Source organism: Gorilla gorilla, chromosome 19 (genome assembly GCF_029281585.2).
Source record: "Gorilla gorilla gorilla isolate KB3781 chromosome 19, NHGRI_mGorGor1-v2.1_pri, whole genome shotgun sequence".
Taxonomy (NCBI): domain Eukaryota; kingdom Metazoa; phylum Chordata; class Mammalia; order Primates; family Hominidae; genus Gorilla; species Gorilla gorilla.
Genome location: NC_073243.2, coordinates 112135893 through 112156473, shown reverse-complemented (window position 1 = coordinate 112156473; position 20581 = coordinate 112135893). Strand labels below are relative to the sequence as shown.

Below are 20581 nucleotides of genomic sequence, written 5' to 3'. Positions count from 1 at the left end.
TCTGAGGCTTTCTTCCCTTGTCTGTGGGGGGACGTGAGGATGCACCGTGTGTGCTTAGGAAGTTGTAGGCATCCCCATCTGAGGCTTTCTTCCCTTGTCTGTGGGGGGACGTGAGGATGCACCGTGTGCGCTTAGGAAGTTGCAGGCATCCCCATCTGAGGCTTTCCTCCCTTTTCTGTGGGGGGGACGTGAGGATGCCCTGTGTGCTTAGGAAGTTGTATGCATCCCCATCTGAGGCTTTCTTCCCTTTTCTGTTGGGGGAACGTGAGGATGCCCTGTGTGCTTAGGAAGTTGTATGCATCCCCATCTGAGGCTTTCTTCCCTTTTCTGGTGGGGTTCCCCCTAAAGGTCACATTCTACCATTTTGTCTCTTAATGCACAAAGTTGCTTCTCCTGGCACCTGCCTTCAATTAACACTTTAGTGCAGCAGGTGTGGACCATCAGGAAACACCCTCTCCCTGGCACTGGCTCCCAAGGTACCACTTTTAGAGAGACAGTGCAAATATGCCAAGCCATCACCCGACATTCCCGATGGGTGGGGGAGCCTCTCCTGCCCCGCTCATGCCTGTCTAACTACCTGTAACAGCTTCGATTATTTGAAATGTATATCCTAGCATTTTGGTAAATTTTCCATGTGCACATGAAGAGAAAGTGTGCTTTGTAGTTGTTATTGCAGAGTTCTGATCATGTTTTGAAAATTGTGTTTTTCAGATTTTTTATATCCTTATTGGCTTTTTGGCTGCTTATCACTTACTAGGAAAATTATGTGAAAATCTTCCATGATGTTGTAAATTTGAATTTGTCTATTTTTCTTTTTGCTCTGTCAATTTTTGCTTCCTATGTTTTGAAGCTAAATTAGTAGGTGCATAGTAATATAGAATTGCTGTATCTTCCTAGAAACAGAGCCTCTTTGATCATAATGAAATGCATCTCTTTATTTTTAGCAGTGCCTTTTGCCTTAGATCTACAGTTGTCCCTCTATGTCCATGGGGATGCGGTCCAGGACTCCCCCACGGATACCCAAATCTGCAGTTGTTCAAGTCGCTGATATGAAATGGAACAGTAGTTGCATAGAACCTACACACATGCTCCTATATACTTTAAATCATCTGTAGATTACTTATAATCCATAATACAATGAAAATGCTTATAAATAGCTGTTATATTGGTTTTTTATTTGTATTTTTAACTTTTATTGTTAATTGCTTTTTGTTCAAATATTTTTGATCCTTGGTGGAACCTGTGGATATGGAACCCACAGATACAGAAGGCCAACTGTGCTTCCTATTAATATAGCTATTCCAGTTTCCTTTTGCAAAGTTAGTGTTTACACGACACATACTTCTCCATCTTCTTACTTGGAACTTTTGGTGTTCTTATATTTGAGATACATCTCTTGTAAAAGGCGTATGTTTGATTTCACTTTTATCTTTTTATCTAGTTTGACTAACCTTGTCTTTAAATTGGAGTAGTGTGTTTACATTTAATGTAATTTGGGTATAAATCGAGTATCTTACTCTTTCTTTTCTACCTATTTGGTGAGAACAGGGGAGTGAGAGAGGAGGGGAAGGCCATGGAGGGTGACTGATGGGCAGGTCCTTGCACACACCCTCTGGAAGACAGGCACACTGAGGCACTGTCCCACATGCTGAGGGACCCCCACATACTGAAGGACCTGGGTGTTTTTCTGCCAACTCCTGTCCCTCATTGTTGAGGCTCCTCCTGGTGTGTGAACCACCTGATGCTTCTGTCCCATCCACAGGAAGGTGGGGAACACCCCCCAGGCAGAGAGACCTGGGCAGCCACCGCCATGAATGAGAGCTCTCTGGCTGCCCCCAGGCCAGCTATGCTCTGACGGCCAAGCATGGTGGTCCTTGCCTGTGTCCGAGCGTGGGGTTAGTTCTGGAACATTTGATCACTTCTCCTGCTCCACTCTCTGCACTCCACCTGGAACTCCCGATTACACGTATGACCTTTTTACATGTTCCTATGTTTCTCGTGTGATTTCTGTGTTTCGATCACGTCTTCCCTGCTTCTGTGTGTTTTCCACTCATCTTAAAGTTCATTGATCTGCTTTGCTATTAAACTCACTTATTTCATTATTGGTTTATTTTTGATATGTAGGTTTGTGTTTGATTCCTTTTATTTGATGGATTTCGGTTTCCTTTTGAGACTCTCTATCCTGTGATCTACTTCCTGCCACATTAATCCTGGTTACCTCCACGGCTTGTCTGAGACGTCCAAACCTTTATCTCGTGGATGTTTAATTATCTGGGGTTTTCCTCAGCCTTTCCTCATTTTGTCCTTTCTCCGGGTGTGCCTGATAATTTTTTTATTAAGTAGTAGATATGATGTAGGAAATGTGTAAGGATCATTTGAGGCCTGGGCTGGTGTCTTCATCTCCAAAGGATTTATTTTTGTGGGAAGAGCAGGGGTGGTTCATCTGAACGCACTCCGGGGAGGGACTGCATGAAGTCCGCCTCAGACCTTTGGGCAGCTGATCCAGCTTCCGTTTGTCCCACTCCTGGCAAAGTCCATGCTCCCTTTTCAGGTCCCCACTGAATGTCCGGGAGTTTCCCAGGCCCTTCCTCCCAGTGGTCCTTGAATTCCAGATTTTATCTCCCCACCCTATGCTTTTTCAGAAGCTCTCAGCCTCCAAGCTCCAAGATGAGCTCTCTGCTCATCGGCCACCAGCAGTGCCCTGAGGGGCAGAAAGGTGTCAAGTGTCCAGTGGCCTGTGAGCTCCACATCTGCCCAGGACATTGGCCCTTTGAGGCTAGATTGCCTTGTCACCTCCAAAAAACCTTCAAAAAGTGTGTCCAGCTTTTCTGGTTGTTCTTGGCCGTGGGCTTGGATGTAAGGTACACGAGCAAACCCACTGCAGCCAGAGGAGGAAGCTGTCCCGCGTCCACGTGCACAGCTCTAACCCTAAAATAGTGCTTCGGAGTTAGGGGAAGAGCAATGTCCTGTTCACTGCCCAACTCCAAGCCCTGTGTCGCGGGCAGCCACACTCAGCCCTTTCCCTGCAAGAGGGGACACTCGCTCTTGGTAAACCAGCTTTGCACGTTACTACTGGTGAAGATGATCAGTAACTCTGTGACTGTAGCACACACACACTGCACTTCTTCCCGTTCTCCCAAGACCTCTGGAAAACAATTCTTACGATAATATTCTTCAGCATAGGCATTAGGACTACATACATGCAATTATGTTTTCTATCCTCATACATTTTCCTTACAATTAATATCTTTTTTCTTTGCTTAATTTGACCAAGAATAAGTTCATTCCCAAACTTTCACCTTATGCTTAGCTCTCCTCTCAATATTCAAACTCCTAGAAACCTGTTGTTTTGTCTTTCCCATGGACACGGCTCCCAGGCCTCTGAGCCCTGCTCTAATTGGGACCTGCTGTGTGGCCCTCCCTTGCTTACCAGCTGACAGGAACCCTTCCTCACCCCCAGGTTGGACACGCCGTTTCCAAGGCCTCATGGCTTCCTTTTCCTTGGTTACTGCCTTGGGCTCCCTGGGAGAGATCTCTTTGGTGCTGAAAACCGGAACGGGAAGCCTCAGTACCCTGGCCCCCCATGCCCCTCGTGGGGCAGGGTGGGTATACCCTGTACACCCTCCTGGTTTGGGCTGAGGGCATTAGGGGTACCGGGCGTCTTTGGGGTGGCATTAGCCCCCGAGTTGCTTTGGAAACTGTCATACTTTCTTCTGTCTTAGAACTCAGAATCCAAGAAATGGCGTCCATGGGGATAGGCAACCAGCCATTCATGGATGTCAAGCCCAGAGACCGGGCCCCTGACTGTGCAGTGATAAGCAACCGGGCTCCCAAATGTGCAGTGATGAGCGACCGGGTCCCCGACAGCATCATCAAGGGCACAGGTACGGTGGCTCGGTCCCGCCCTCACTCACCCTGCAGAGGGCACTGGGCCTGTCATCAAGGGCATGGGTACGGTGGCGTCGGCCCCACCCTCACTCGCCCACAGAGTGCACCAGGCCTGTCGTCAAGGGCACGGGTACGGTGGCCTCGGCCCCGCCCTCACTCGTCCTGCAGAGGGCACTGGGCCAGTGGCCAACATGGTGGGTTGGATGGGCATGACTGCAGTGGCAAAGCCTGGTCGGCCTTTCGGACGGCTCTGATCCCATTCCCGAACCTGGGCTGCACTTCTGGAGCGGAAGCCAGCCCGACGTGCTTTCTGTCCCTTTCCAGAGTCACAAATGAGAGGGTCCACAGCGGTGTCCTCCTCTGACCGTGCCGCCCCCTTCAAGCGACCACACTCCACCATCTCAGACAGCAGCACCTCCTCTTCTAGCAGCCAGTCCTCCTCCATCCTGGGGTCGCTGGGCCTGCTTGTGTCCTCCAGCCCAGCCCACCTGGGCCTATGGAGCCCTGCCCACAGCCCCTGGTCATCTGACATCAGAGCCTGCGTCAAGGAAGAGGAGCCAGAGCCAGAACTGGAGACGGGCATCCAGGCTGCAGTGCGTGAGGGGGCTCCTGCTGTGCTGCTGAGCCGCACACGCCAGGCCTGATGACTGTCAGGGTGGCAGTGCCCGTCATGTGGCTAGAATGATACATAGGGAGCAGCACGCCAGGCCTGATGACTCTGGGGGTGGCGGTGCCCATCGCGTGGCTGGAACGATCCAGAGGGAATAGCACAGCAGGTGTCCAGGTATTTCCCAGGATTTTAGACATTCCCTAACATTTTCAAACAAATTTATAATTTTGTCTTATTTAAAAAACAAACCTTCCACTTCCACCCAAGACAACAGCATAGGAAACAGACCTAAAACAAAACAAAAAAAGGCTAAACATGAAACGAAAGATGTCAAGACACAAGACATTTGGCAACAAAGGACCACGATCCCTGAGACAGGAAAACGGGAGGTGAGCCCGGTGATGGCCTCAGACCTCCCTCCGCCTTGAGAGTTTGCAGGCCTCAGTGCAGGGAGGGGCCCAGGAAGAGCCCAGCAGCCTCCATGAGTTGAAGAGACCAAGTCAGCAGGAGTTGGCAGGTCAGAGTGCCAGAGAGAGATGCCTGCATGGGGAAAGACTCACCAGATCAGCCCCTCCAGCACCTAGTGGGGTGCTACCCATTCGCACACTCAAACAGGGAGGCTACCAAGGCTGGGAGCAACCTTTGAAAGACCAAAGATCAATTCCTGGTACTCATGTGGGCTGGGGACAGGACCCACTCCCACCAGCCAGACTAGGAAAACTCCCAGTCTGTGAGCATTAGGTAGAGTTCTCAGAAAATCTTGCCTCAGGAGTGGGGATAATTAGCCCTAGACTGAGCCCTGCTCCTGACTCACCTACAAAATCATAAAACGAAGACCTAAAATGATCAGACCATTCCCAGATAATTCCCTCTATCCCAGAACAAAGCTCCAGATGATCTAGGGGTTACCAAAGTGTCCGCACCCTGCAAGGTAAACTCACAGTGCCTGACCTCGGAGTGCCAGGCGTGCAGAGGAGCAGCCAAGGGCAAACACTCCAAGGAGAGTCACCTGGCAAAGCCAACCACCCAGAGCCGGCGTCTGTGCTAGAATCACAGAATTCAAACTGTGGCTGAAATTGCAGCCCAGGCGTCCATAAAGTTAAAGTTAAGAACCTATAATCCCAGCACTTTGGGAGGCCGAGGCAGGCGGATCACGAGGTCAGGAGATCAAGACCATCCTGGCTAACATGGTGAAACCCCGTCTACTAAAAATACAAAAAAATTAGCCGGGCATGGTGTTGGCCGCCTGTAGTCCCAGCTACTTGGGAGGCTGAGGCAGGAGAATGGCGTGAACCCGGGAGGCGGAGTTTGCAGTGAGCTGAGATCACGCCACTGCACTCCAGCCTGGGCAACAGAGCAAGACTCTGTCTCAAAAAAAAGGTTAAGAAATGACTTAATGGAAGAGATTCAGAAGACCCAGACCAACCTTACAGGGTGAGAAACTACAATATTGACAGTGAAAACTATCCTGGATGGGGTAACAGATTGGATTTCACAGAAGAGACCATGAGGCACCTTGAAGACACATCAGTGGAAACTATTTGCATTTGTTGGGCCTCCAGAGAGACAGAACCAATAGGAGATAGCTAGATATATATACAGACAGATAGATAGATAGATAGATAGATAGATAGATAGATAGATAGATAGATAGATGATAGATAGACTGACAGACAGATGAGAGGGGCCTTAGGGGCATTGGCTAACACAATTTTGGCAGGTCAAGAGCCCCACAATAGGCCATCCACAAGCTGGAGACCCAAGGAAGCTGCTAGTGTGCCCAGTCCGAGTCCTAAAGCCTCAGAGCCAGGGAAGCCAGTGGTGTAATTCTCAGAGGCCAAAGGCCTGAGAACCTGGGGGCCACTGGTATAAGTCTGGAGTCCATAGACCCAGTGAACTCCAAACACAAGAGATATGAGTGCACATCATAATCAAATTGCATATAACCAGTGATAAACAGAAAATCCTAAAACCAGTCAGAGGACAAGGGCATGTTCTGTTGGGAGGCACAAAGCTGATGAGGATGGCTGACTCCTCAGGAGCAGCATGGGTGAGAGGCAGTGGAATGTGCTAAGGAGAAAACTGCCAAATTCACATTCTGTACCTGACAAAATCTTTCCGAAGCAATGGTGACATAAAGACATTTTCATACACGCAGAAACTAACAGTTTCATCCCCAGCAGACCTGCACTACAAGAAATGTTAAATGATGTGCTTCAGGGAAAAGAAAAATGAAGAGCATGTGCACCATTCAAGATTTTCCTCGTTATTTAAATCCCTTTAGCCCGTCTCCCGTTTGCCCCAAGAAATGAGTGCCGGCAGTGAGCTGCACTTTTTTTTTTCTAAACGGGAAATGGGTTAAAAGATGAGTGGCTTGGCCGGGTGCGGTGGCTCATGTCTCTAATCCCAGCACTTTGGGAGGCTGAGGCCAGAGGATCACTTGAGCCCAGGAATTGGGGGTCATCCTGGGAAACATGGCAAGACCGCATCTCTATTAAAAATAAATAAAAGTTAACTGACTGTTTAAACAAAAGTATTAACGTATCTGCGGTTTGTACTATACGCATAGGTGAACTGTGTGACCACAGCAGCGTGATGGCTGGGAGACGTTGGATGTGATACGTGAAGTGAGGTGTATCACTTGAAGGTAGATTGTGGTAAGCTAAAGATGTACTTATAAACCCTTGAAACACCCACTAACAAAGAATTACAGCTAATAGACCAACAGAGGAGATAAAATGGAATTTTTAAAAGTCCAGTCCAAAAATACGTAGAGAAAGAGGGAAAGGGAAGAATGGACTTGGGGGCGACACAGAAAACAAGTGGAGAGAGACTGAAGCAGCCACCGGCCATCACGGCAAACACGAGCGGGGCGCAGGATGCCGGCAAGCCACAGACAGGCCTGCTCTCTGAATTGGTGACCACATGAGTAACTTCACGGGTCTGTTCTATGTCCAGAGTTGTCAAACTGCATGCTTTAAAGATGTGCAGTGGATCGTATGTCGCTTAAATCCCAACAAAGCAGTATTTTTTTAAAGTACAATCATGCACACAGCACTTCCCCTGGGAGGCAGGGGCTGTGCCCACAGAAGTCGTTACCTCTGCATCCTGAATATGGACAGCCACCATCACACAGCCCCAGAGGCCGCCCAGGCTCTAGCCACACTCTGGCACTGCCTGGGACAGGTGCCCTCAGGAACCCAAATGCCACTGCCCCCGTGAAAGCCACTTCAAGCGTGTTGCTTCAAATCAGAAGGCATCTACGCCTGTGGAAGAGGAGGCTGCTGGGGGTCCAGGTGTGCAGGGGGCAGGGCCAGGTGCAGGGGCACAGCTTATGCCTGTGGCCAACCCAGTGGGGAGCAAGGCTGGGGATATGCCCAGGCCAGCAGGGCCAGCAGGAGTGACTGCGCCATCCTGAACACGTCCTTGGGCCTCCCAGGACCTTGGTGCCTTCCATCTGGGCTGGCACAAGCCTCCAGTCAAAAGATGGGTCTCTCTCTCCTGACAGCATGGAGCCTGGATGTGGGAATGGAGCCACACCAGCCTGGGTCTCTCTCTCCTGACAGCATGGAGCCGGGATGTGGGAATGGAGCCACACCAGCCTGGGTCTCTCTCCTGACAGCATGGAGCCGGGATGTGGAAATGGAGCCACACCAGCCCCACGGGAGCCCCGCAACCCATCGGGCTGTGGGATGCATCCCCACGGCCGGGACCCCTCAGCCTGCGACTTGGTCTGGGCAGATGCAAAGGCTACCCTGCAGGGCTGAGGTGTCTGTGGGGAAGGAGGTGCCCAGCCCTGGGAGGCCATCTTGCTCCTGCTTTTTATTTAACCCATGGGGCTCTTTGGCCTCATTTTCTGTTTTTTGAGTTTCTTGTGCACGTCCAAACTGTCCTGGAGCCAGCCCTGGTGTGAAACAGGCTTCCTGCTGGCAGAAGAGGCCCGCCGAGTTACGTCCACACCAGCTGGCCCTGGGCACCTCTCACTCTGGCCTTCTGTCCACACTGGGATTTGGCTCTGATTTCCAGAAGGCAGGGTTAGGAAACACCTGTTTCCAGGCAGAGTAATGCTTCTGTCTGAATCAGGCCTCATGGGCTTCACCAGCAGACACGAAGGTTTCATTTAGATGGAGAACACGTGTTCTCATTTCTCCAGGGTTCCGGGCCCATGAGCTGAAGCAGGTGCTGAGAAGTGGGAGAGGCGGCCACTGTGTCCCTCAGGGTCACTCGCCCCGCCACGTGAGGCCACTTCCGCCCAGCACTGGGGGTGCTGGGAGCTGAGGGGCCCACAGGGGACATGGGAGACAGCCCCGATGCATCCCCATCCGCAGTGACGCTAGCCCGGAGTCATCGCCAAGCACGTGGAGGGACAGCCCTGGAGCCCTGGCCTGGCCCAGCATCTCCCAGAGTCACTTCCTGATGCCTCCCCAGCCCTGCCCAGGAAGGGTTTGCGGCCACAGCCCCACAGCGGCCCCCTCGCCTCGACCACCAGTGCCTCCTTCCAAGCTGCCTGAGCAATCCTGGGTGGTGAGCTCCACCGCTCCCACCCACGCCTCAGCACTGGGACCCCCCCCCCAGGGAGGGTGTGGATCCTCCCTGCCCGCCCACCCCTCCGTCCACGGCTCAGCACTGGGACCCCCCAGAGATGGTGTGGGGATTCCTGCCCCCCCGTCCATGCCTCAGCACTGGGACCCCCAGGGACGGTGTGGGGATTCCTGCCCCCCCGTCCATGCCTCAGCACTGGGACCCCCAGGGACGGTGTGGGGATTCCTGCCCCCCCGTCCATGCCTCAGCACTGGGACCCCCAGGGACGGTGTGGGGATTCCTGCCCCCCCGTCCATGCCTCAGCACTGGGAGCTGGGAAGGTGTGTGATTTCCTCCCCCACCTCAGTACTGGGACCCCCAGGAAGGGTGTGTGGCCCCACCATCCTGAATGCTCAGGGCTGGTGGTCAGCGAGGTGGTTTCTAAACCAAGCCCTGGGAGGAGCCATCCTGGGACTGTGCCTGGACAAGGTTGGGGCTCCCGCAGTGAGCTCTAGCCCTCCCCAGGACCCTCCCACGGCCCCAGGGTGCCGGCCTTCAGATTGACCCCATTCGTGGATGAGTCTACAAGGCTCCCCAGTGCCCAGCAAGAGTGTTTTTACATTCAGAGGTGAGGAAGGGGTGCCAGCATCTGCCCCAGACACAACTGGGCAGGTACAGATGTCATCCCCTTGAGGACAGCAGGGAGGCGACTCAGGAGAGGCTGATCAGACGGGCGCCGCATCCCCATCACCTTCCAGAGAGACCACTTCTTTTGCCAGGTGTCATGAGGGCTGTGGCTTAGCTGGGCCTGCGTCCATCCCCGGTTCTGGGGAGATGCCCGGGCCCCTCCTGGATGGCAGCAGCAGTGGAGGTTTGGGTTTTGAGGGAGCCCTGAGAACCTGAGAGACTTAGATGGAGCACGGCACGCCCTGGAGAGTCCACGTCCCCAGACCCCTCATGCCAACACCATTCCAGCCAGCAGTTTCTTCCCTGTGGTCAGAACAAAACCCCCAAGCCTCAGGCCTCAGGCTGGTTTTCTGACAGGCAAAATGCTCCTTACATAAGGAAAGACCTTTCCTTGGCTGACCCTAAAGTAGCCAAGGGGAGCTCACATCGCCTGGCCTGCCGCCACCACCAGGCTGCCTGACCAGCTCACCGCCTTGTTCTAGATGCTTCTGAAGCAACAGCTCGCCTGGCCCCACCCCCATCAAGCATCTGCTGGGCAGCCTCACTCCCCGGCCCGCCTGTAGCTCCCAAAGGTCTCAAGCCTCAACATCCTGGTAACCAAGTGCACCCAGAGGGCTGGCAGGGTCACATGGAGGCAGGGGACCCTTGGCCCCAGGGTGGTCGTCTTCCCAGGAGGTCCGCCTGTCAGGTCAGAGGGCAGCAGGAGGCCACCCCACCTCCCCGGGTTCCCTCGAGCATTCCTTTGTCAGGAGCAGCTCCCCCAGGATCCAGGCATCCCTGGCCCCCCTTTGCCCCCGCCCTGCTTTCAGGAGCCCCCTGCCAGGTGCTCTGACCACAGGAAACACAAGCCCTCAGGGCCACTGCCAGAGGACGGATTCTGCTGCCAACCAGAGGTCCTGGGGCTGGCGGCGCTGGCGTGCCTGCCCTGGGCCTTCAGCAGCCCCCATGAGGAGAAAGCTCCAGCCTCCCGTTCAGACAAGGCTCTGTCCTGGGGACACGCCTCTCCCAAGGTCACCCACGTGGGGGCTTTGTTACTCATGCTTCCCAGGCTGCGTGCTGTGTCAGAGTTTTCACACCTGCCTGATGTCCTGGGGGGGCTCACAGAGGACCAACCCTGCAGGGAGATGCTGACCCACCCTGAGACCCAGGAGAAGAAAACGGCCAGGGTCCAGGCTGCTCCCACCATCCCTGGGGGATCAGCACCTTGGCTGAGCCCGAACTGACCACCTGGGGCGTAGGTCCAAGATTTAATTACAAAACGATGGGTGAATGTGGGTTCTGTGTGCCTGTGACATAGAGAATGTTTTCCACACCGCGTGTGAAATGAGAGCTTTTGTGTCACACGTGTAGCTGCTACGAGACAGACGCTCTTGTTCCGGATCAGAGCAGCAGACAGAACTGGCACTTTCAGGGTCCAAACCCTGTTGCCCACAGAACGCCCATGACACCAGCTGGGTGGAGCTGCCGCCGAGTCCACGCCCCGTCTGGCTGGGACCTGGAGCTCCCCTCAAGCTGCAGATCCACTCTGCACCACAAGGTGGTCTCGCAGAGGAGCCTCCCGAGCTTTGGAACCGGAGGCAGGGCTCAGCAACGCTCTCCGTCCGGCCTGGCCCCACCGTGTGTATCAGGTGTCAGGCCTTGCTGGGTGCCAGGCCACGTCTGTGCTGTCACAGCTTTGAGGGGCCAGCGGGTCCTAGGGAGAGGCCCGTGCGACGTGAGTAACAGCGGTTTTTCTTCTGACAGCTGGGATGGAGGTCAGTCCTCGAGAGCCAGACTTGTGCACGGGCCTGGAAATGAAGGTCTCAGGCAGGGGCTGTGCACACCAGTGGTCAGCATTGCCGTTCGGGGCCTGCGGTCGCCCATAATGGGCCCTGCCCCCTAGGCCTGGCCTCTTTTGCTTTCCTCCTGGATGGTTCCTCTACCCCTGGTCCAGCAGGGACTCAGCAATGCCTGCCAGCTGCAGACCCCCATGCTCCTGCAGCCTGGAACTGTCCTGCCCTCCAAAGGTCATGGGGTGACCCAGGGTGGGAACACCAGACCCCCTCACCCCGTGTCCACCGCCCATGGCCGGGCTCACAGTGTCTCAGAGCCGTGGTGAGCCATTCTAGGACCAGTGTACCTCACAACCTTTCAGACCAGTGAAGGCCAGTGGGCTGGGTGGTCCAGGCATGTCCCCAACGCAGGTCCGGCCGTCTCTGCACAGAACTGGAATCTCGGTTCATTTCGGTTTCAGCAGGTCCCATGTAGTTAGCAGGACAGCACTTGAGTTAGGTCTGAGAAAGAACGCCCGTTTGTCATGGCATTTCCTGTAAGGAGCCCAGAGCCGTGGCCCCAGGTTGGGACGGCGGCGCCAGAGCTGAGCCTGAATCTGACCCAACCTGTGCTGAGTGGTCCTGCTGGAATGGGAACCCCAAGAGGACCACCCCTCTCCAAAAGAAGGGAAAACAGTAAGAGAGAGGGAGGCTGCAGGGGCCCAGACCTTGGCCGACCTTCCCAGCCATGGTCTCCAGCCATGGTCTCCAGCCTCCGAGACCCAGGGGCCCCGCAGTGACAGCAGGGTGTTGGGCCACACAGAGCCCGAGTAGGTAAAGGAAGGTTCTGGAAACCACTTTTCAGAATCCAAAAGGTGTCTGGGAAATGGCGTTACCTGCCACTGTTGTAAAGTGTTTACTTTGTATCAATACTGAATTGTTAAAAATTTTAATCATAAAAATCAATGGAACATGTTTTTCTACTGTGTCCTTCGAGATCTCTTATCTGGTCCTGGAAAGGGGCCGTGTGTCTGGGGAAACCTCTTGTGCACCTCATGAGGGGAGCCTGGGGGCCCACATCGGCTGGCCGAGGGCAGCCACCCCTGAAGGGTGGGGTCGGGGCCCACCCACCTCTTGACACACACCTCCGCCTTCTGGACAGTGCCTGGGCCCCAAAACGGAGCACAGTCCCTTCTGCATGGGTTGCCTCCCGGGGAGAGGCATTGCTCAGGCTCAGGGAACAAACTGGGGAGGGTCAGACAGGGAGGCTGGTGGGGCACCCATGACCAGCACCCTCCAAGCTTGCTCAGCAGCCTTCCCCCTCCCACTGCTGTTTCTCTTTCTGTCTCCCCCTGTCTGTCTTTCTCAGTCTCTGTCTCTGCCTATCAGTCTCTCTCTCTCTTAGTCTCTGTCTCTCCCTTTCTGTCTCTCTCTCAGTCTGTCTCTGTTTCCCTTTCTCTCTCCCTCAGTCTCTGTCTCTCTCCCTCTTAGTTTCTGTCCCTCTGTCTCTGTCTCAGTCTCTGTCACTCACTTCTCTCAGTCTCCCTCAGCCTCTGTCTCATGGCCATGACCCTCCAAAGCCCATGGACACGTGGTGCCCTGTAGTGATGTGTGCAGTGATGTGTGCAGCGATGTGTGCTGACCCTGCCCTGAGTGGCAGTGTCACGGGGAGAGGTGAGTGCAGCACCCATCAGCTGTCCAACACGGTCAGTGCTGGGAGTGAACCATCAGGCACCGCCCCACAACACAGGTGTATCCCATTCCCTGCAGCTTTCCCTGCCGCACAGGCGGCAGGGTTGCAGACACGACACTGCAGCTCAGAGAGAGCTGGGGGCTCATCCAAGGCCATCAGGGAGGCTCCACCTCTCCCAGCCACTCTCTCCCATGGAAAGTAGGGAAGCCACCCCCGCCGGGTCCTTGGGGAGAAGGAAAGGCACAGGGAAGGGGCAAAACAGCAGCTCCATTCCTGGCCACTCGTCTCACCCCAGATGCGAGGCGAAGTGTGGGAGCGGCCCCAGAGGCCACTGTGGAAAGGGAACTGGTTACCGAGTGAGGCGCAGGGGCCTGGCCTGTTCTCTGCCCCGTTGACTGGCGGGGGAGGTGCCCAGAGCTGGGCAGTAGCCCCGCTTGGATGGTAAACAGGACCTGCCCGCTGGCCTCACCGGCCGCCAGCACGAACGCCTGCCAAGACTGGCTTTCTGCAGCATGGAGCACAGGCTTCTCTGCCCAGCCCTGCCATGGGCACGGGCTGCCCTTCTGTGTCGGCTGGGTGCCTGAGCCAAGCAACTCCCAACGGCTGGGTGCCCCGAGGCCGGGCAGACGCAGGCGTCCCAGGACCAAAATAGCAGTCAGATGATCACAAGGCCCAGTGGCAGGGCCCCCAGGGCAGGCTGCTCACAGCTGCTGCAGCTAAAGATAGGCGTGAAGGGCACACGCCTTGGGGAAAGTCGTGGGGAGCGGTCCTGTCTCGGGCCATGGACACAATGAGGTCACTCCGCTTCATTTCTGCAGAAGCTCTGGTGTCCCACCCCCAGGTGGCCCGGCAGAGCCTGGACAGCGTGGCCCACAACCTCTACCCACTCCTGTTCAAAGCCAGCTACCTGCTGGAGCAGGCGGAGGTGACGCGCGCGGTGCTGGGGCGCTGGCCCCTGGAGGAGTTCCGGCTGGGAGCGCTGCTGGGTCCTAGTGCCGACCACCCCCAGGACCTGCGCGACAGAACCTGCAGGGCCTGCCTGGAGGCGCTGGTGCGCGGCCTCGCGGACCACGTGCTGCAGGACCGGAGCCGCCGGCGGCTGCGGGTGGCTGACCTCACGGGCATCCGAGATGTGCAGGTGCAGCGGTGCCCATGCGGGAGGGCGCTGGGCAGGTGGGGCCGCACCCAGCTGCTGGCCAGGACCTGCTGTGAGCTGCAGGCAGAGCCCCTCGCAGCCGGGCGCCCCGTCGAGGTCCTCGCCGACCTCTTCGTCACTGAGGGCAACTTCGAGGCGGTGGTGCAGGCTCTGAGGCCAGCGGGCCCGGCCCCTCTGCGGGTGCACTGCCCCTCGTTCCGGGCGGACAGCCTGAGCCCCAGCCAGCTCCTGCACGTGCTGCGTCTGGCTGGCCCGGGTGCCCTGCGCAAGCTGGAGGTGGTGCACAACGTGCGGCTGCATGCGGGCCACGTGCAGCAGCTTCTGGCTCAGGTGGGCTTCCCCCGGCTGGCCTCGCTCACCCTGCCCACCAAAGCCTTTGATGCACCCCCCACCTACGCCTCCACTCCCGACGGCGAGCACCCCCTCCTCGCCTCCATCGCCCGGGAGCTCAGCAAGATGGCGCAGCTCACTGAGCTCAGTGTGGCCTTCTCCACGCTGACCGGGAAGATCCCGACGCTGCTTGGGTGAGTCTTGGGGAGGGGACTGAGGGCGGGCTGGTGGCTGCAGAGGCAAGGAGAGATAGTCCAGGGGCCTGCTCACGTCCAAGGCCATGAGGCTACACGGCCTCCAGCCTCTCACTCCGGGTGTGGCCACAGTCACAGGACAGTGGCCACAGCCACAGGACAGCGGCCCCGCCAAGGGGCAAGAGCACCGAAAGTCAGAGCCACCAGGAAAGAAGCGGGCTGCCGTGTGTGACTTAGGGATGTGGAGAGAATGCCAGTTAAAAAAAGAGAATACGGAAATTACCAAACAGACGAAACAGAAGTGCCTACATGGTGTGGGGAGTTGTCTATTGTTGATGAACGAGTCACCCCAACACTTGGGGGCTTCAAACAGCAAACACGATTTCAGCTCAGAAATCTGAGCCTGTCGGTGCCTTTGGCTCAGGGCTGCTGTTGGCCAAGGGTGCCATCTCATCCGAAGGCCTGACAGGGCGGGATCCTCTCAGTCTCCCTCGAGGGAGGCCTGGGCTCCATGCTGCATGGACCTCCCCACGGTGGGACAGGAGGCTCATGCAGGATCCTCTCAGCAGATCTGCGTGAAGGAGGCAGAGAAGGCAGCAGCTAGGAAGGGGCCAGGCCAAGGCAGCCTCAGGCAGTGGTGAGGGGGATGCCCGGCGGTGGGTCCAAGGAGGGTGCCCAGCAGTGGATCCTGGAGGGGGAGTGCCTAGCGGTGGGTCCAAGGGGGTGCCCAGTGATAGGTCCTGGGGAACGGGGTGCCTGGCAATGGGTGCTGGGAGGGAGCCTGGTGGTGGGTCCTGAAGGAGGGGCAGCTGGCGGTGGGTATTAGGGTCACCGGGTGATGGGTCCTGGTGGGGCAACCTAGCGGTGGGTCCGGGGGGCACCCAGTTTTGGGTCCTGGGGGTGGGACCTGGCAGTGGGTCTAGGGGGAAGGGGTGCCTGGTAGGTACTGGAGAAGCACCTAGAGGTGGGTCCTCAGGTGCTGGGGGGTGCCTGGCGGTGGGTCCTGGTAGGGCGCTTGGCAGTGGGTTTTGGGGGGAAGTGCCTGGCAGTGGTGGGGGTGCCTGGTGGTGGGTCCTGAAGTGGGGGCACCTGGTGGTGAGTCCTGGGGTGGGGGGTGGCTGGCTGTGGGTCCTGGGGTGGCACCAGGCAGTAGATCCTGGTGGGGGATGCCTGGCGGTGGGTCCTGAGGGATGGGGGTGCCCTGCGGTGGGTCCTGAGGGATAGAGGTGCCCTGCAGTGGGACCTCGGGCAGGGGGCGTGCCTGGCGGTGGTTTCTCAGGTGGTACAGGGGCACCTGGCAGTGGTCCCAGTCCTGGGTGGGGAGGGACATGTCCTGGGCGGGACATGCAGGTGGGTGCAGGTGCAGGTGGGTGGAGAGTGAGGCAGCCTCCTAAGGAGAAGGTGGGGATGGGGCAGACCCCAGCTGTGTCCCCCGGCTCAGCGAGGACAGTGAGGCCATGTCCCGATGCAGTTCTGCTCTGGAGATCTCCCTTAGAGAGCTCAGGACCAGAGTAGGTCTCACTCCAACTGCCCCTGTATTAGAGCTAGGCTGCCCTACACCAACCAAGTCAGAATATGGGATGTGGGGCAAGTTGGGGGGTCTTTAGGGTTCCCAGGTGAGTCAAAGACTGTACTGGAAGCCTCCATGGCCCTTCCCAGCTCTGAAACCATGTGGGATTCATCTTTGTCAGAGTGGAGCGGCACTGTCCTGTGGTCTCACTGCCCCCCGCCGTCTGCTTTCTGAGCAGACATTCTGTCCTGTGGTCTCACTGCCCCCCGCCGTCTGCTTTCTGAGCAGACATTCTGTTCTGTGGTCTCACTGCCTCCCACCGTCTGCTTTCTGAGCAGACATTCTGTCCTGTGGTCTCACTGCTCCACCCCGTCCACTTTCTGAGTGGACGTTCTCATGGCCACATGCATCACTTTTCTCAGACAACACAAAAGCAGCTGTTGACAAAACAAACTTACCATTTAGGTGCTGAGGACAAAAGCCAGACCTCTGGGTATAGCTGACTTCACCACGTGGCGGCCGGCAGTCATGGCCAACACTAAGCGAATGCACATGGTTGTGCTCTGGTAAAATGTTATTTATGGACACCGAGTTTGAATATCATGTAACTTTTCACGTTTCACAAACTATTATATAAATATAACAACCACTCCTAGCTCATAGGCTGTATGAAATTAGGCGGTGGTTGGACGTGACTGTGTGTTGACCCCATGATGGACAAATGGGTTGTTCCCATTCGCCTGAGCCCTCGGCTCCTTCCTGGGACCCTCCTCTCACCTGTGCTCTTTCCCCCGTGTCCTGCAGCCCCCTACAGACCCCGCTGCGAGTGCTGGACCTGGCCAACTGTGCCCTGAACCACACCGACATGGCCTTCTTGGCAGACTGTGCCCACGCTGCCCACCTGGAGGTGCTGGACCTCAGTGGACACAATCTGGTCAGCCTGTACCCCTCGACCTTCTTCAGGCTGCTCAGCCAGGCTTCCCGGACGCTGAGGATCCTGACACTGGAGGAGTGTGGCATCGTAGACAGCCACGTTGGCATGCTGATCCTGGGCCTGAGCCCCTGCCACCGGCTGCGCCAGCTCAAGTTCCTTGGGAACCCGCTGTCGGCCCGCGCCCTCCGGCGCCTCTTCACCGCACTCTGTGAGCTCCCCGAGCTGCGCTGCATTGAGTTCCCGGTGCCCAAGGACTGCTACCCCGAGGGTGCCGCCTACCCCCAGGACGAGCTGGCCATGTCCAAGTTCGACCAGCAGAAATACGACGAGATCGCCGAGGAGCTGCGTGCCGTGCTGCTGCGGGCCGATCGAGAGGACATCCAGGTCTCCACACCTCTCTTTGGAAGTTTCGACCCAGACATTCAAGAAACAAGCAATGAGCTTGGCGCTTTCTTGCTGCAAGCTTTCAAAACTGCTCTAGAAAACTTCTCCAGAGCACTCAAACAAATAGAGTAGTTCCTCCACTCGCACCAGTGACAGGTCTTGCATTTCAGCCTGCAGGTGCCCCGGGCTTTAGTCCTGGATCTGAGGCTTGGGCCCGGCATTCATCCCCACCACCACCACCACCAAAAGCAGTTCTTAGTGAAAATTGTAGGCGAGCCTGTTAAGCGCTGTAGAAGAGGAAGCCTTCCAGGAGAGGTGCCATGCGGTGCCCTTTAGTGGCAGCACGGCAAGGTTCTGGAGGCGGGGGAAGCCACCAAGAGACAGTGACTGAGGGTCAGCGGGGGCAGACACCACATGGCAAAGAGCAGAGAAGCCCAGGAGGTGTGAGGAGTGGCCGACCTGGCCTCGGCGCATCTGGGCACTGGGCGCAAGATGAAGCTTCAGGGGGCAAATGTGACTGGGCTCCACAGCAGGGAGGGGGAGGGGAAGAGAGAACACATCACAGAAACTGCACAAAATAAGCAGCCCATGAAAAACAACTGAGAAAAAGAGGCGAAAAGTGAACAGCAAACCGGACCCTGCTTCCTCCAGCAGGAGGCTCCCACCCACTGCTGGTCACAACCCGCTGTCTGGACCTGCCGCTTATGGGATGAGGTGGGCGTGCAGGGAACGCGGGGCTTTTGGTTGCTGTTAGTGGCGGCTTTTCTTCTCACTTAGTGTAGCCCCCAGAACCGTGAGGGGCATCCGAGTGGGTGAGCACAGGCGTCCGCTGAAGAGCCGCCTGGACCAGGGCGGTCAGCGCTGTGGGGAGGCCTTTGCCCGACCGCTCCACTGTTTCTCACCAACATTCACTGTGTCCTGCGGGGCTTGAGGCTTAGACTGACGGGAGCTATTCTGGGTGTTTAATTGAAGGTCTAGCACCTGACCAGCCCCTGGAGAAGCTGACAACCACCTAAGACACATTTGGACTTGGTGTCCACCAAGAGTGACTTTGTGCAAAGAAATGGCTGAGCACTAGAATAACTACATGCAAATAAAATGCGTCTTTCAGTGCAGTTCAGACAGGTGAGTACTTGGTGTGGTTAAGTCGTTCTCAGACCCAAAACCAGGGATCTGAGTCACTGTGTGTCCATGGCTCCACTCAAAAGTCACACCCCATGACAGCGCCCACCATGGGTGTGTCTCCACCCCAGGGGCCCCCATGTCACCCCGAGTGTGTCCCCACCCCAGGGGCCCCCGTGTCACCCCCTCCCCAGGTGTGCCCCCACCCCTGCTGCCCTGTGTCACCCCCTCCCGGAGTGTGTCCCCACCCCAGGGGCCCCCATGTCACCCCACTCCAGGTGTGTCCCTACCCCCGCTGTGAAGGGGTGGCCTGCCCCTCCACACCTATGGGTATTTCTAGTTGGGTGGGACGAGAGACTGAGAAAAAAGTAAGACAAACAGACAAAGTATAGAGAAACAATAGTGGGCCCAGGGGACCAGCGCTCAGCATACCAAGGACCTGCACTGGCACTGGCCTCTGAGTTCCCTCAGTTTTTATTATTATTTTCATTATTTCAGCAAAAAGGAATATAGTAGGAGAGCAGGGTGATAATAAGGAGAAGGTCAGCAAAAACATGTGAGCAAAAGAATCTATGTCATAATTAAGTTCAAGGGAAGGTACTATGCCTGGATGTGCACGTAGGCCAGATTTATGTTTCTCTCCACCCAAACACCTCAGTGGAGTAAAGAATAACAAGGCAGCATTACTGCAAACATGTCTCGCCTCCTGCCACAAGGCAGCTTTTCTCCTGTCTCAGAGTTGAACAAATGTACAATCGGGTTTTACACCGAGACGTTCAGTTCCCAGGGGCAAGCAGGAGACAGTGGACTTCTCTCTCTCAACTGCAAGAGGCTTTCGTCTTTTACTAACCCATGTCAGCACAGACCCTTTACGGGTGTCGGGCTGGGGGACGGTCAGGTCTTTCTCATCCCACGAGGCCATATTTCAGACTACCACATGGGGAGAAACCTTGGACAACACCCCGCTTTCCAGGGCAGAGGTCCCTGCGGCTTTGTGCAGTGCATTGTGCCTCTGGTTTATTGAGACTAGAGAATAGCGATGACTTTTACTGAGCATACTGTTTGTAAACATTTTGTTAACAAGGCACGTCCTGCACAGCCCTAGATCCCTTAAACCTTGATTTCATACAACACATGTTTTTGTGAGCTCCATGTTGGGTCAAAGTGGCTGCGGCAAAGCTACACATTAACAACATCTCAGCAAAGCAATTATTCAAAGTACAGGTCTTTTTCAAAATGGAGTCTCTTATGTCTTCCCTTTCTACATAGACACAGTGACAGTCTGATCTCTCTTTCTTTTCCCTACACCGCTGCCCCGTATCACCCCCTCCCGGAGTGTGTCCCCACCCCAGGGGCCCCCATGTCACCCCACTCCAGGTGTGCCCCCACCCCTGCTGCCCCGTGTCACCCCCTCCCGGAGTGTGTCCCCACCCCAGCTGCCCCCAGGTCACCCCCACCCAGGTTTGTCTCCATCCCCTTTCTCCTTCTGCCCCTGGTGTGTCCAGGCCCTTCTCTGCCCAGGGTAGGGGTTTGCCTGGGTTGTAGGGGTTGGGTACCCAGCACGAGTGCCATACAGGAGCCTGCCTCCCGGGGGCGTCTCAGGAATGGACGGCCTCCTGCCGAGTGGGCAGATATGGTGACTTCCACTCCCCACATTCGTCTCTGCCTGCTCTGCAACCACCTAAGTGCTCTCTGCACACTGCAGGCAGTGCCTTAGTGGAGCCTCGTCCAGGGACATGAACTTGATATTGCGGCCAGCTTTTGGAAACAGGCAGGGAAGGTGCTGGGCCAACATTTTTAA

General features: G+C 56.1%; 2 protein-coding genes across 5 annotated transcripts in view; both read left to right on the top strand.

Annotated features, from left to right (window-relative positions):
• PLEKHG4B (pleckstrin homology and RhoGEF domain containing G4B) overlaps positions 1-9179 on the top strand; it is a 94102-nt gene extending 84923 nt beyond the window's left edge. For 3 of the 4 annotated variants that reach the window (XM_055367952.2, XM_019013267.3, XM_055367951.2), the window contains exons 19-20: positions 3723-3884; positions 4213-9179. In XM_055367952.2, coding sequence (XP_055223927.2) covers positions 3723-3884; positions 4213-4532 — 482 coding nt within the window. In that variant the 3' untranslated portion in view covers positions 4533-9179. Of the gene's footprint in view, positions 1-3722; positions 3885-4212 lie in introns of those variants that run through there. The other variant, XM_055367956.2, reaches the window with a different exon arrangement.
• A 4402-nt stretch (positions 9180-13581) lies between these two features.
• On the top strand, positions 13582-19175 carry LRRC14B (leucine rich repeat containing 14B). Its single transcript, XM_004059103.5, has 2 exons — positions 13582-14830; positions 17145-19175. Exons 1-2 carry the CDS (start codon positions 13932-13934, stop codon positions 17788-17790), a joined length of 1545 nt encoding a protein of 514 aa, XP_004059151.1. The 5' UTR covers positions 13582-13931; the 3' UTR covers positions 17791-19175.
• Positions 19176-20581: the final 1406 nt, after the last annotated feature.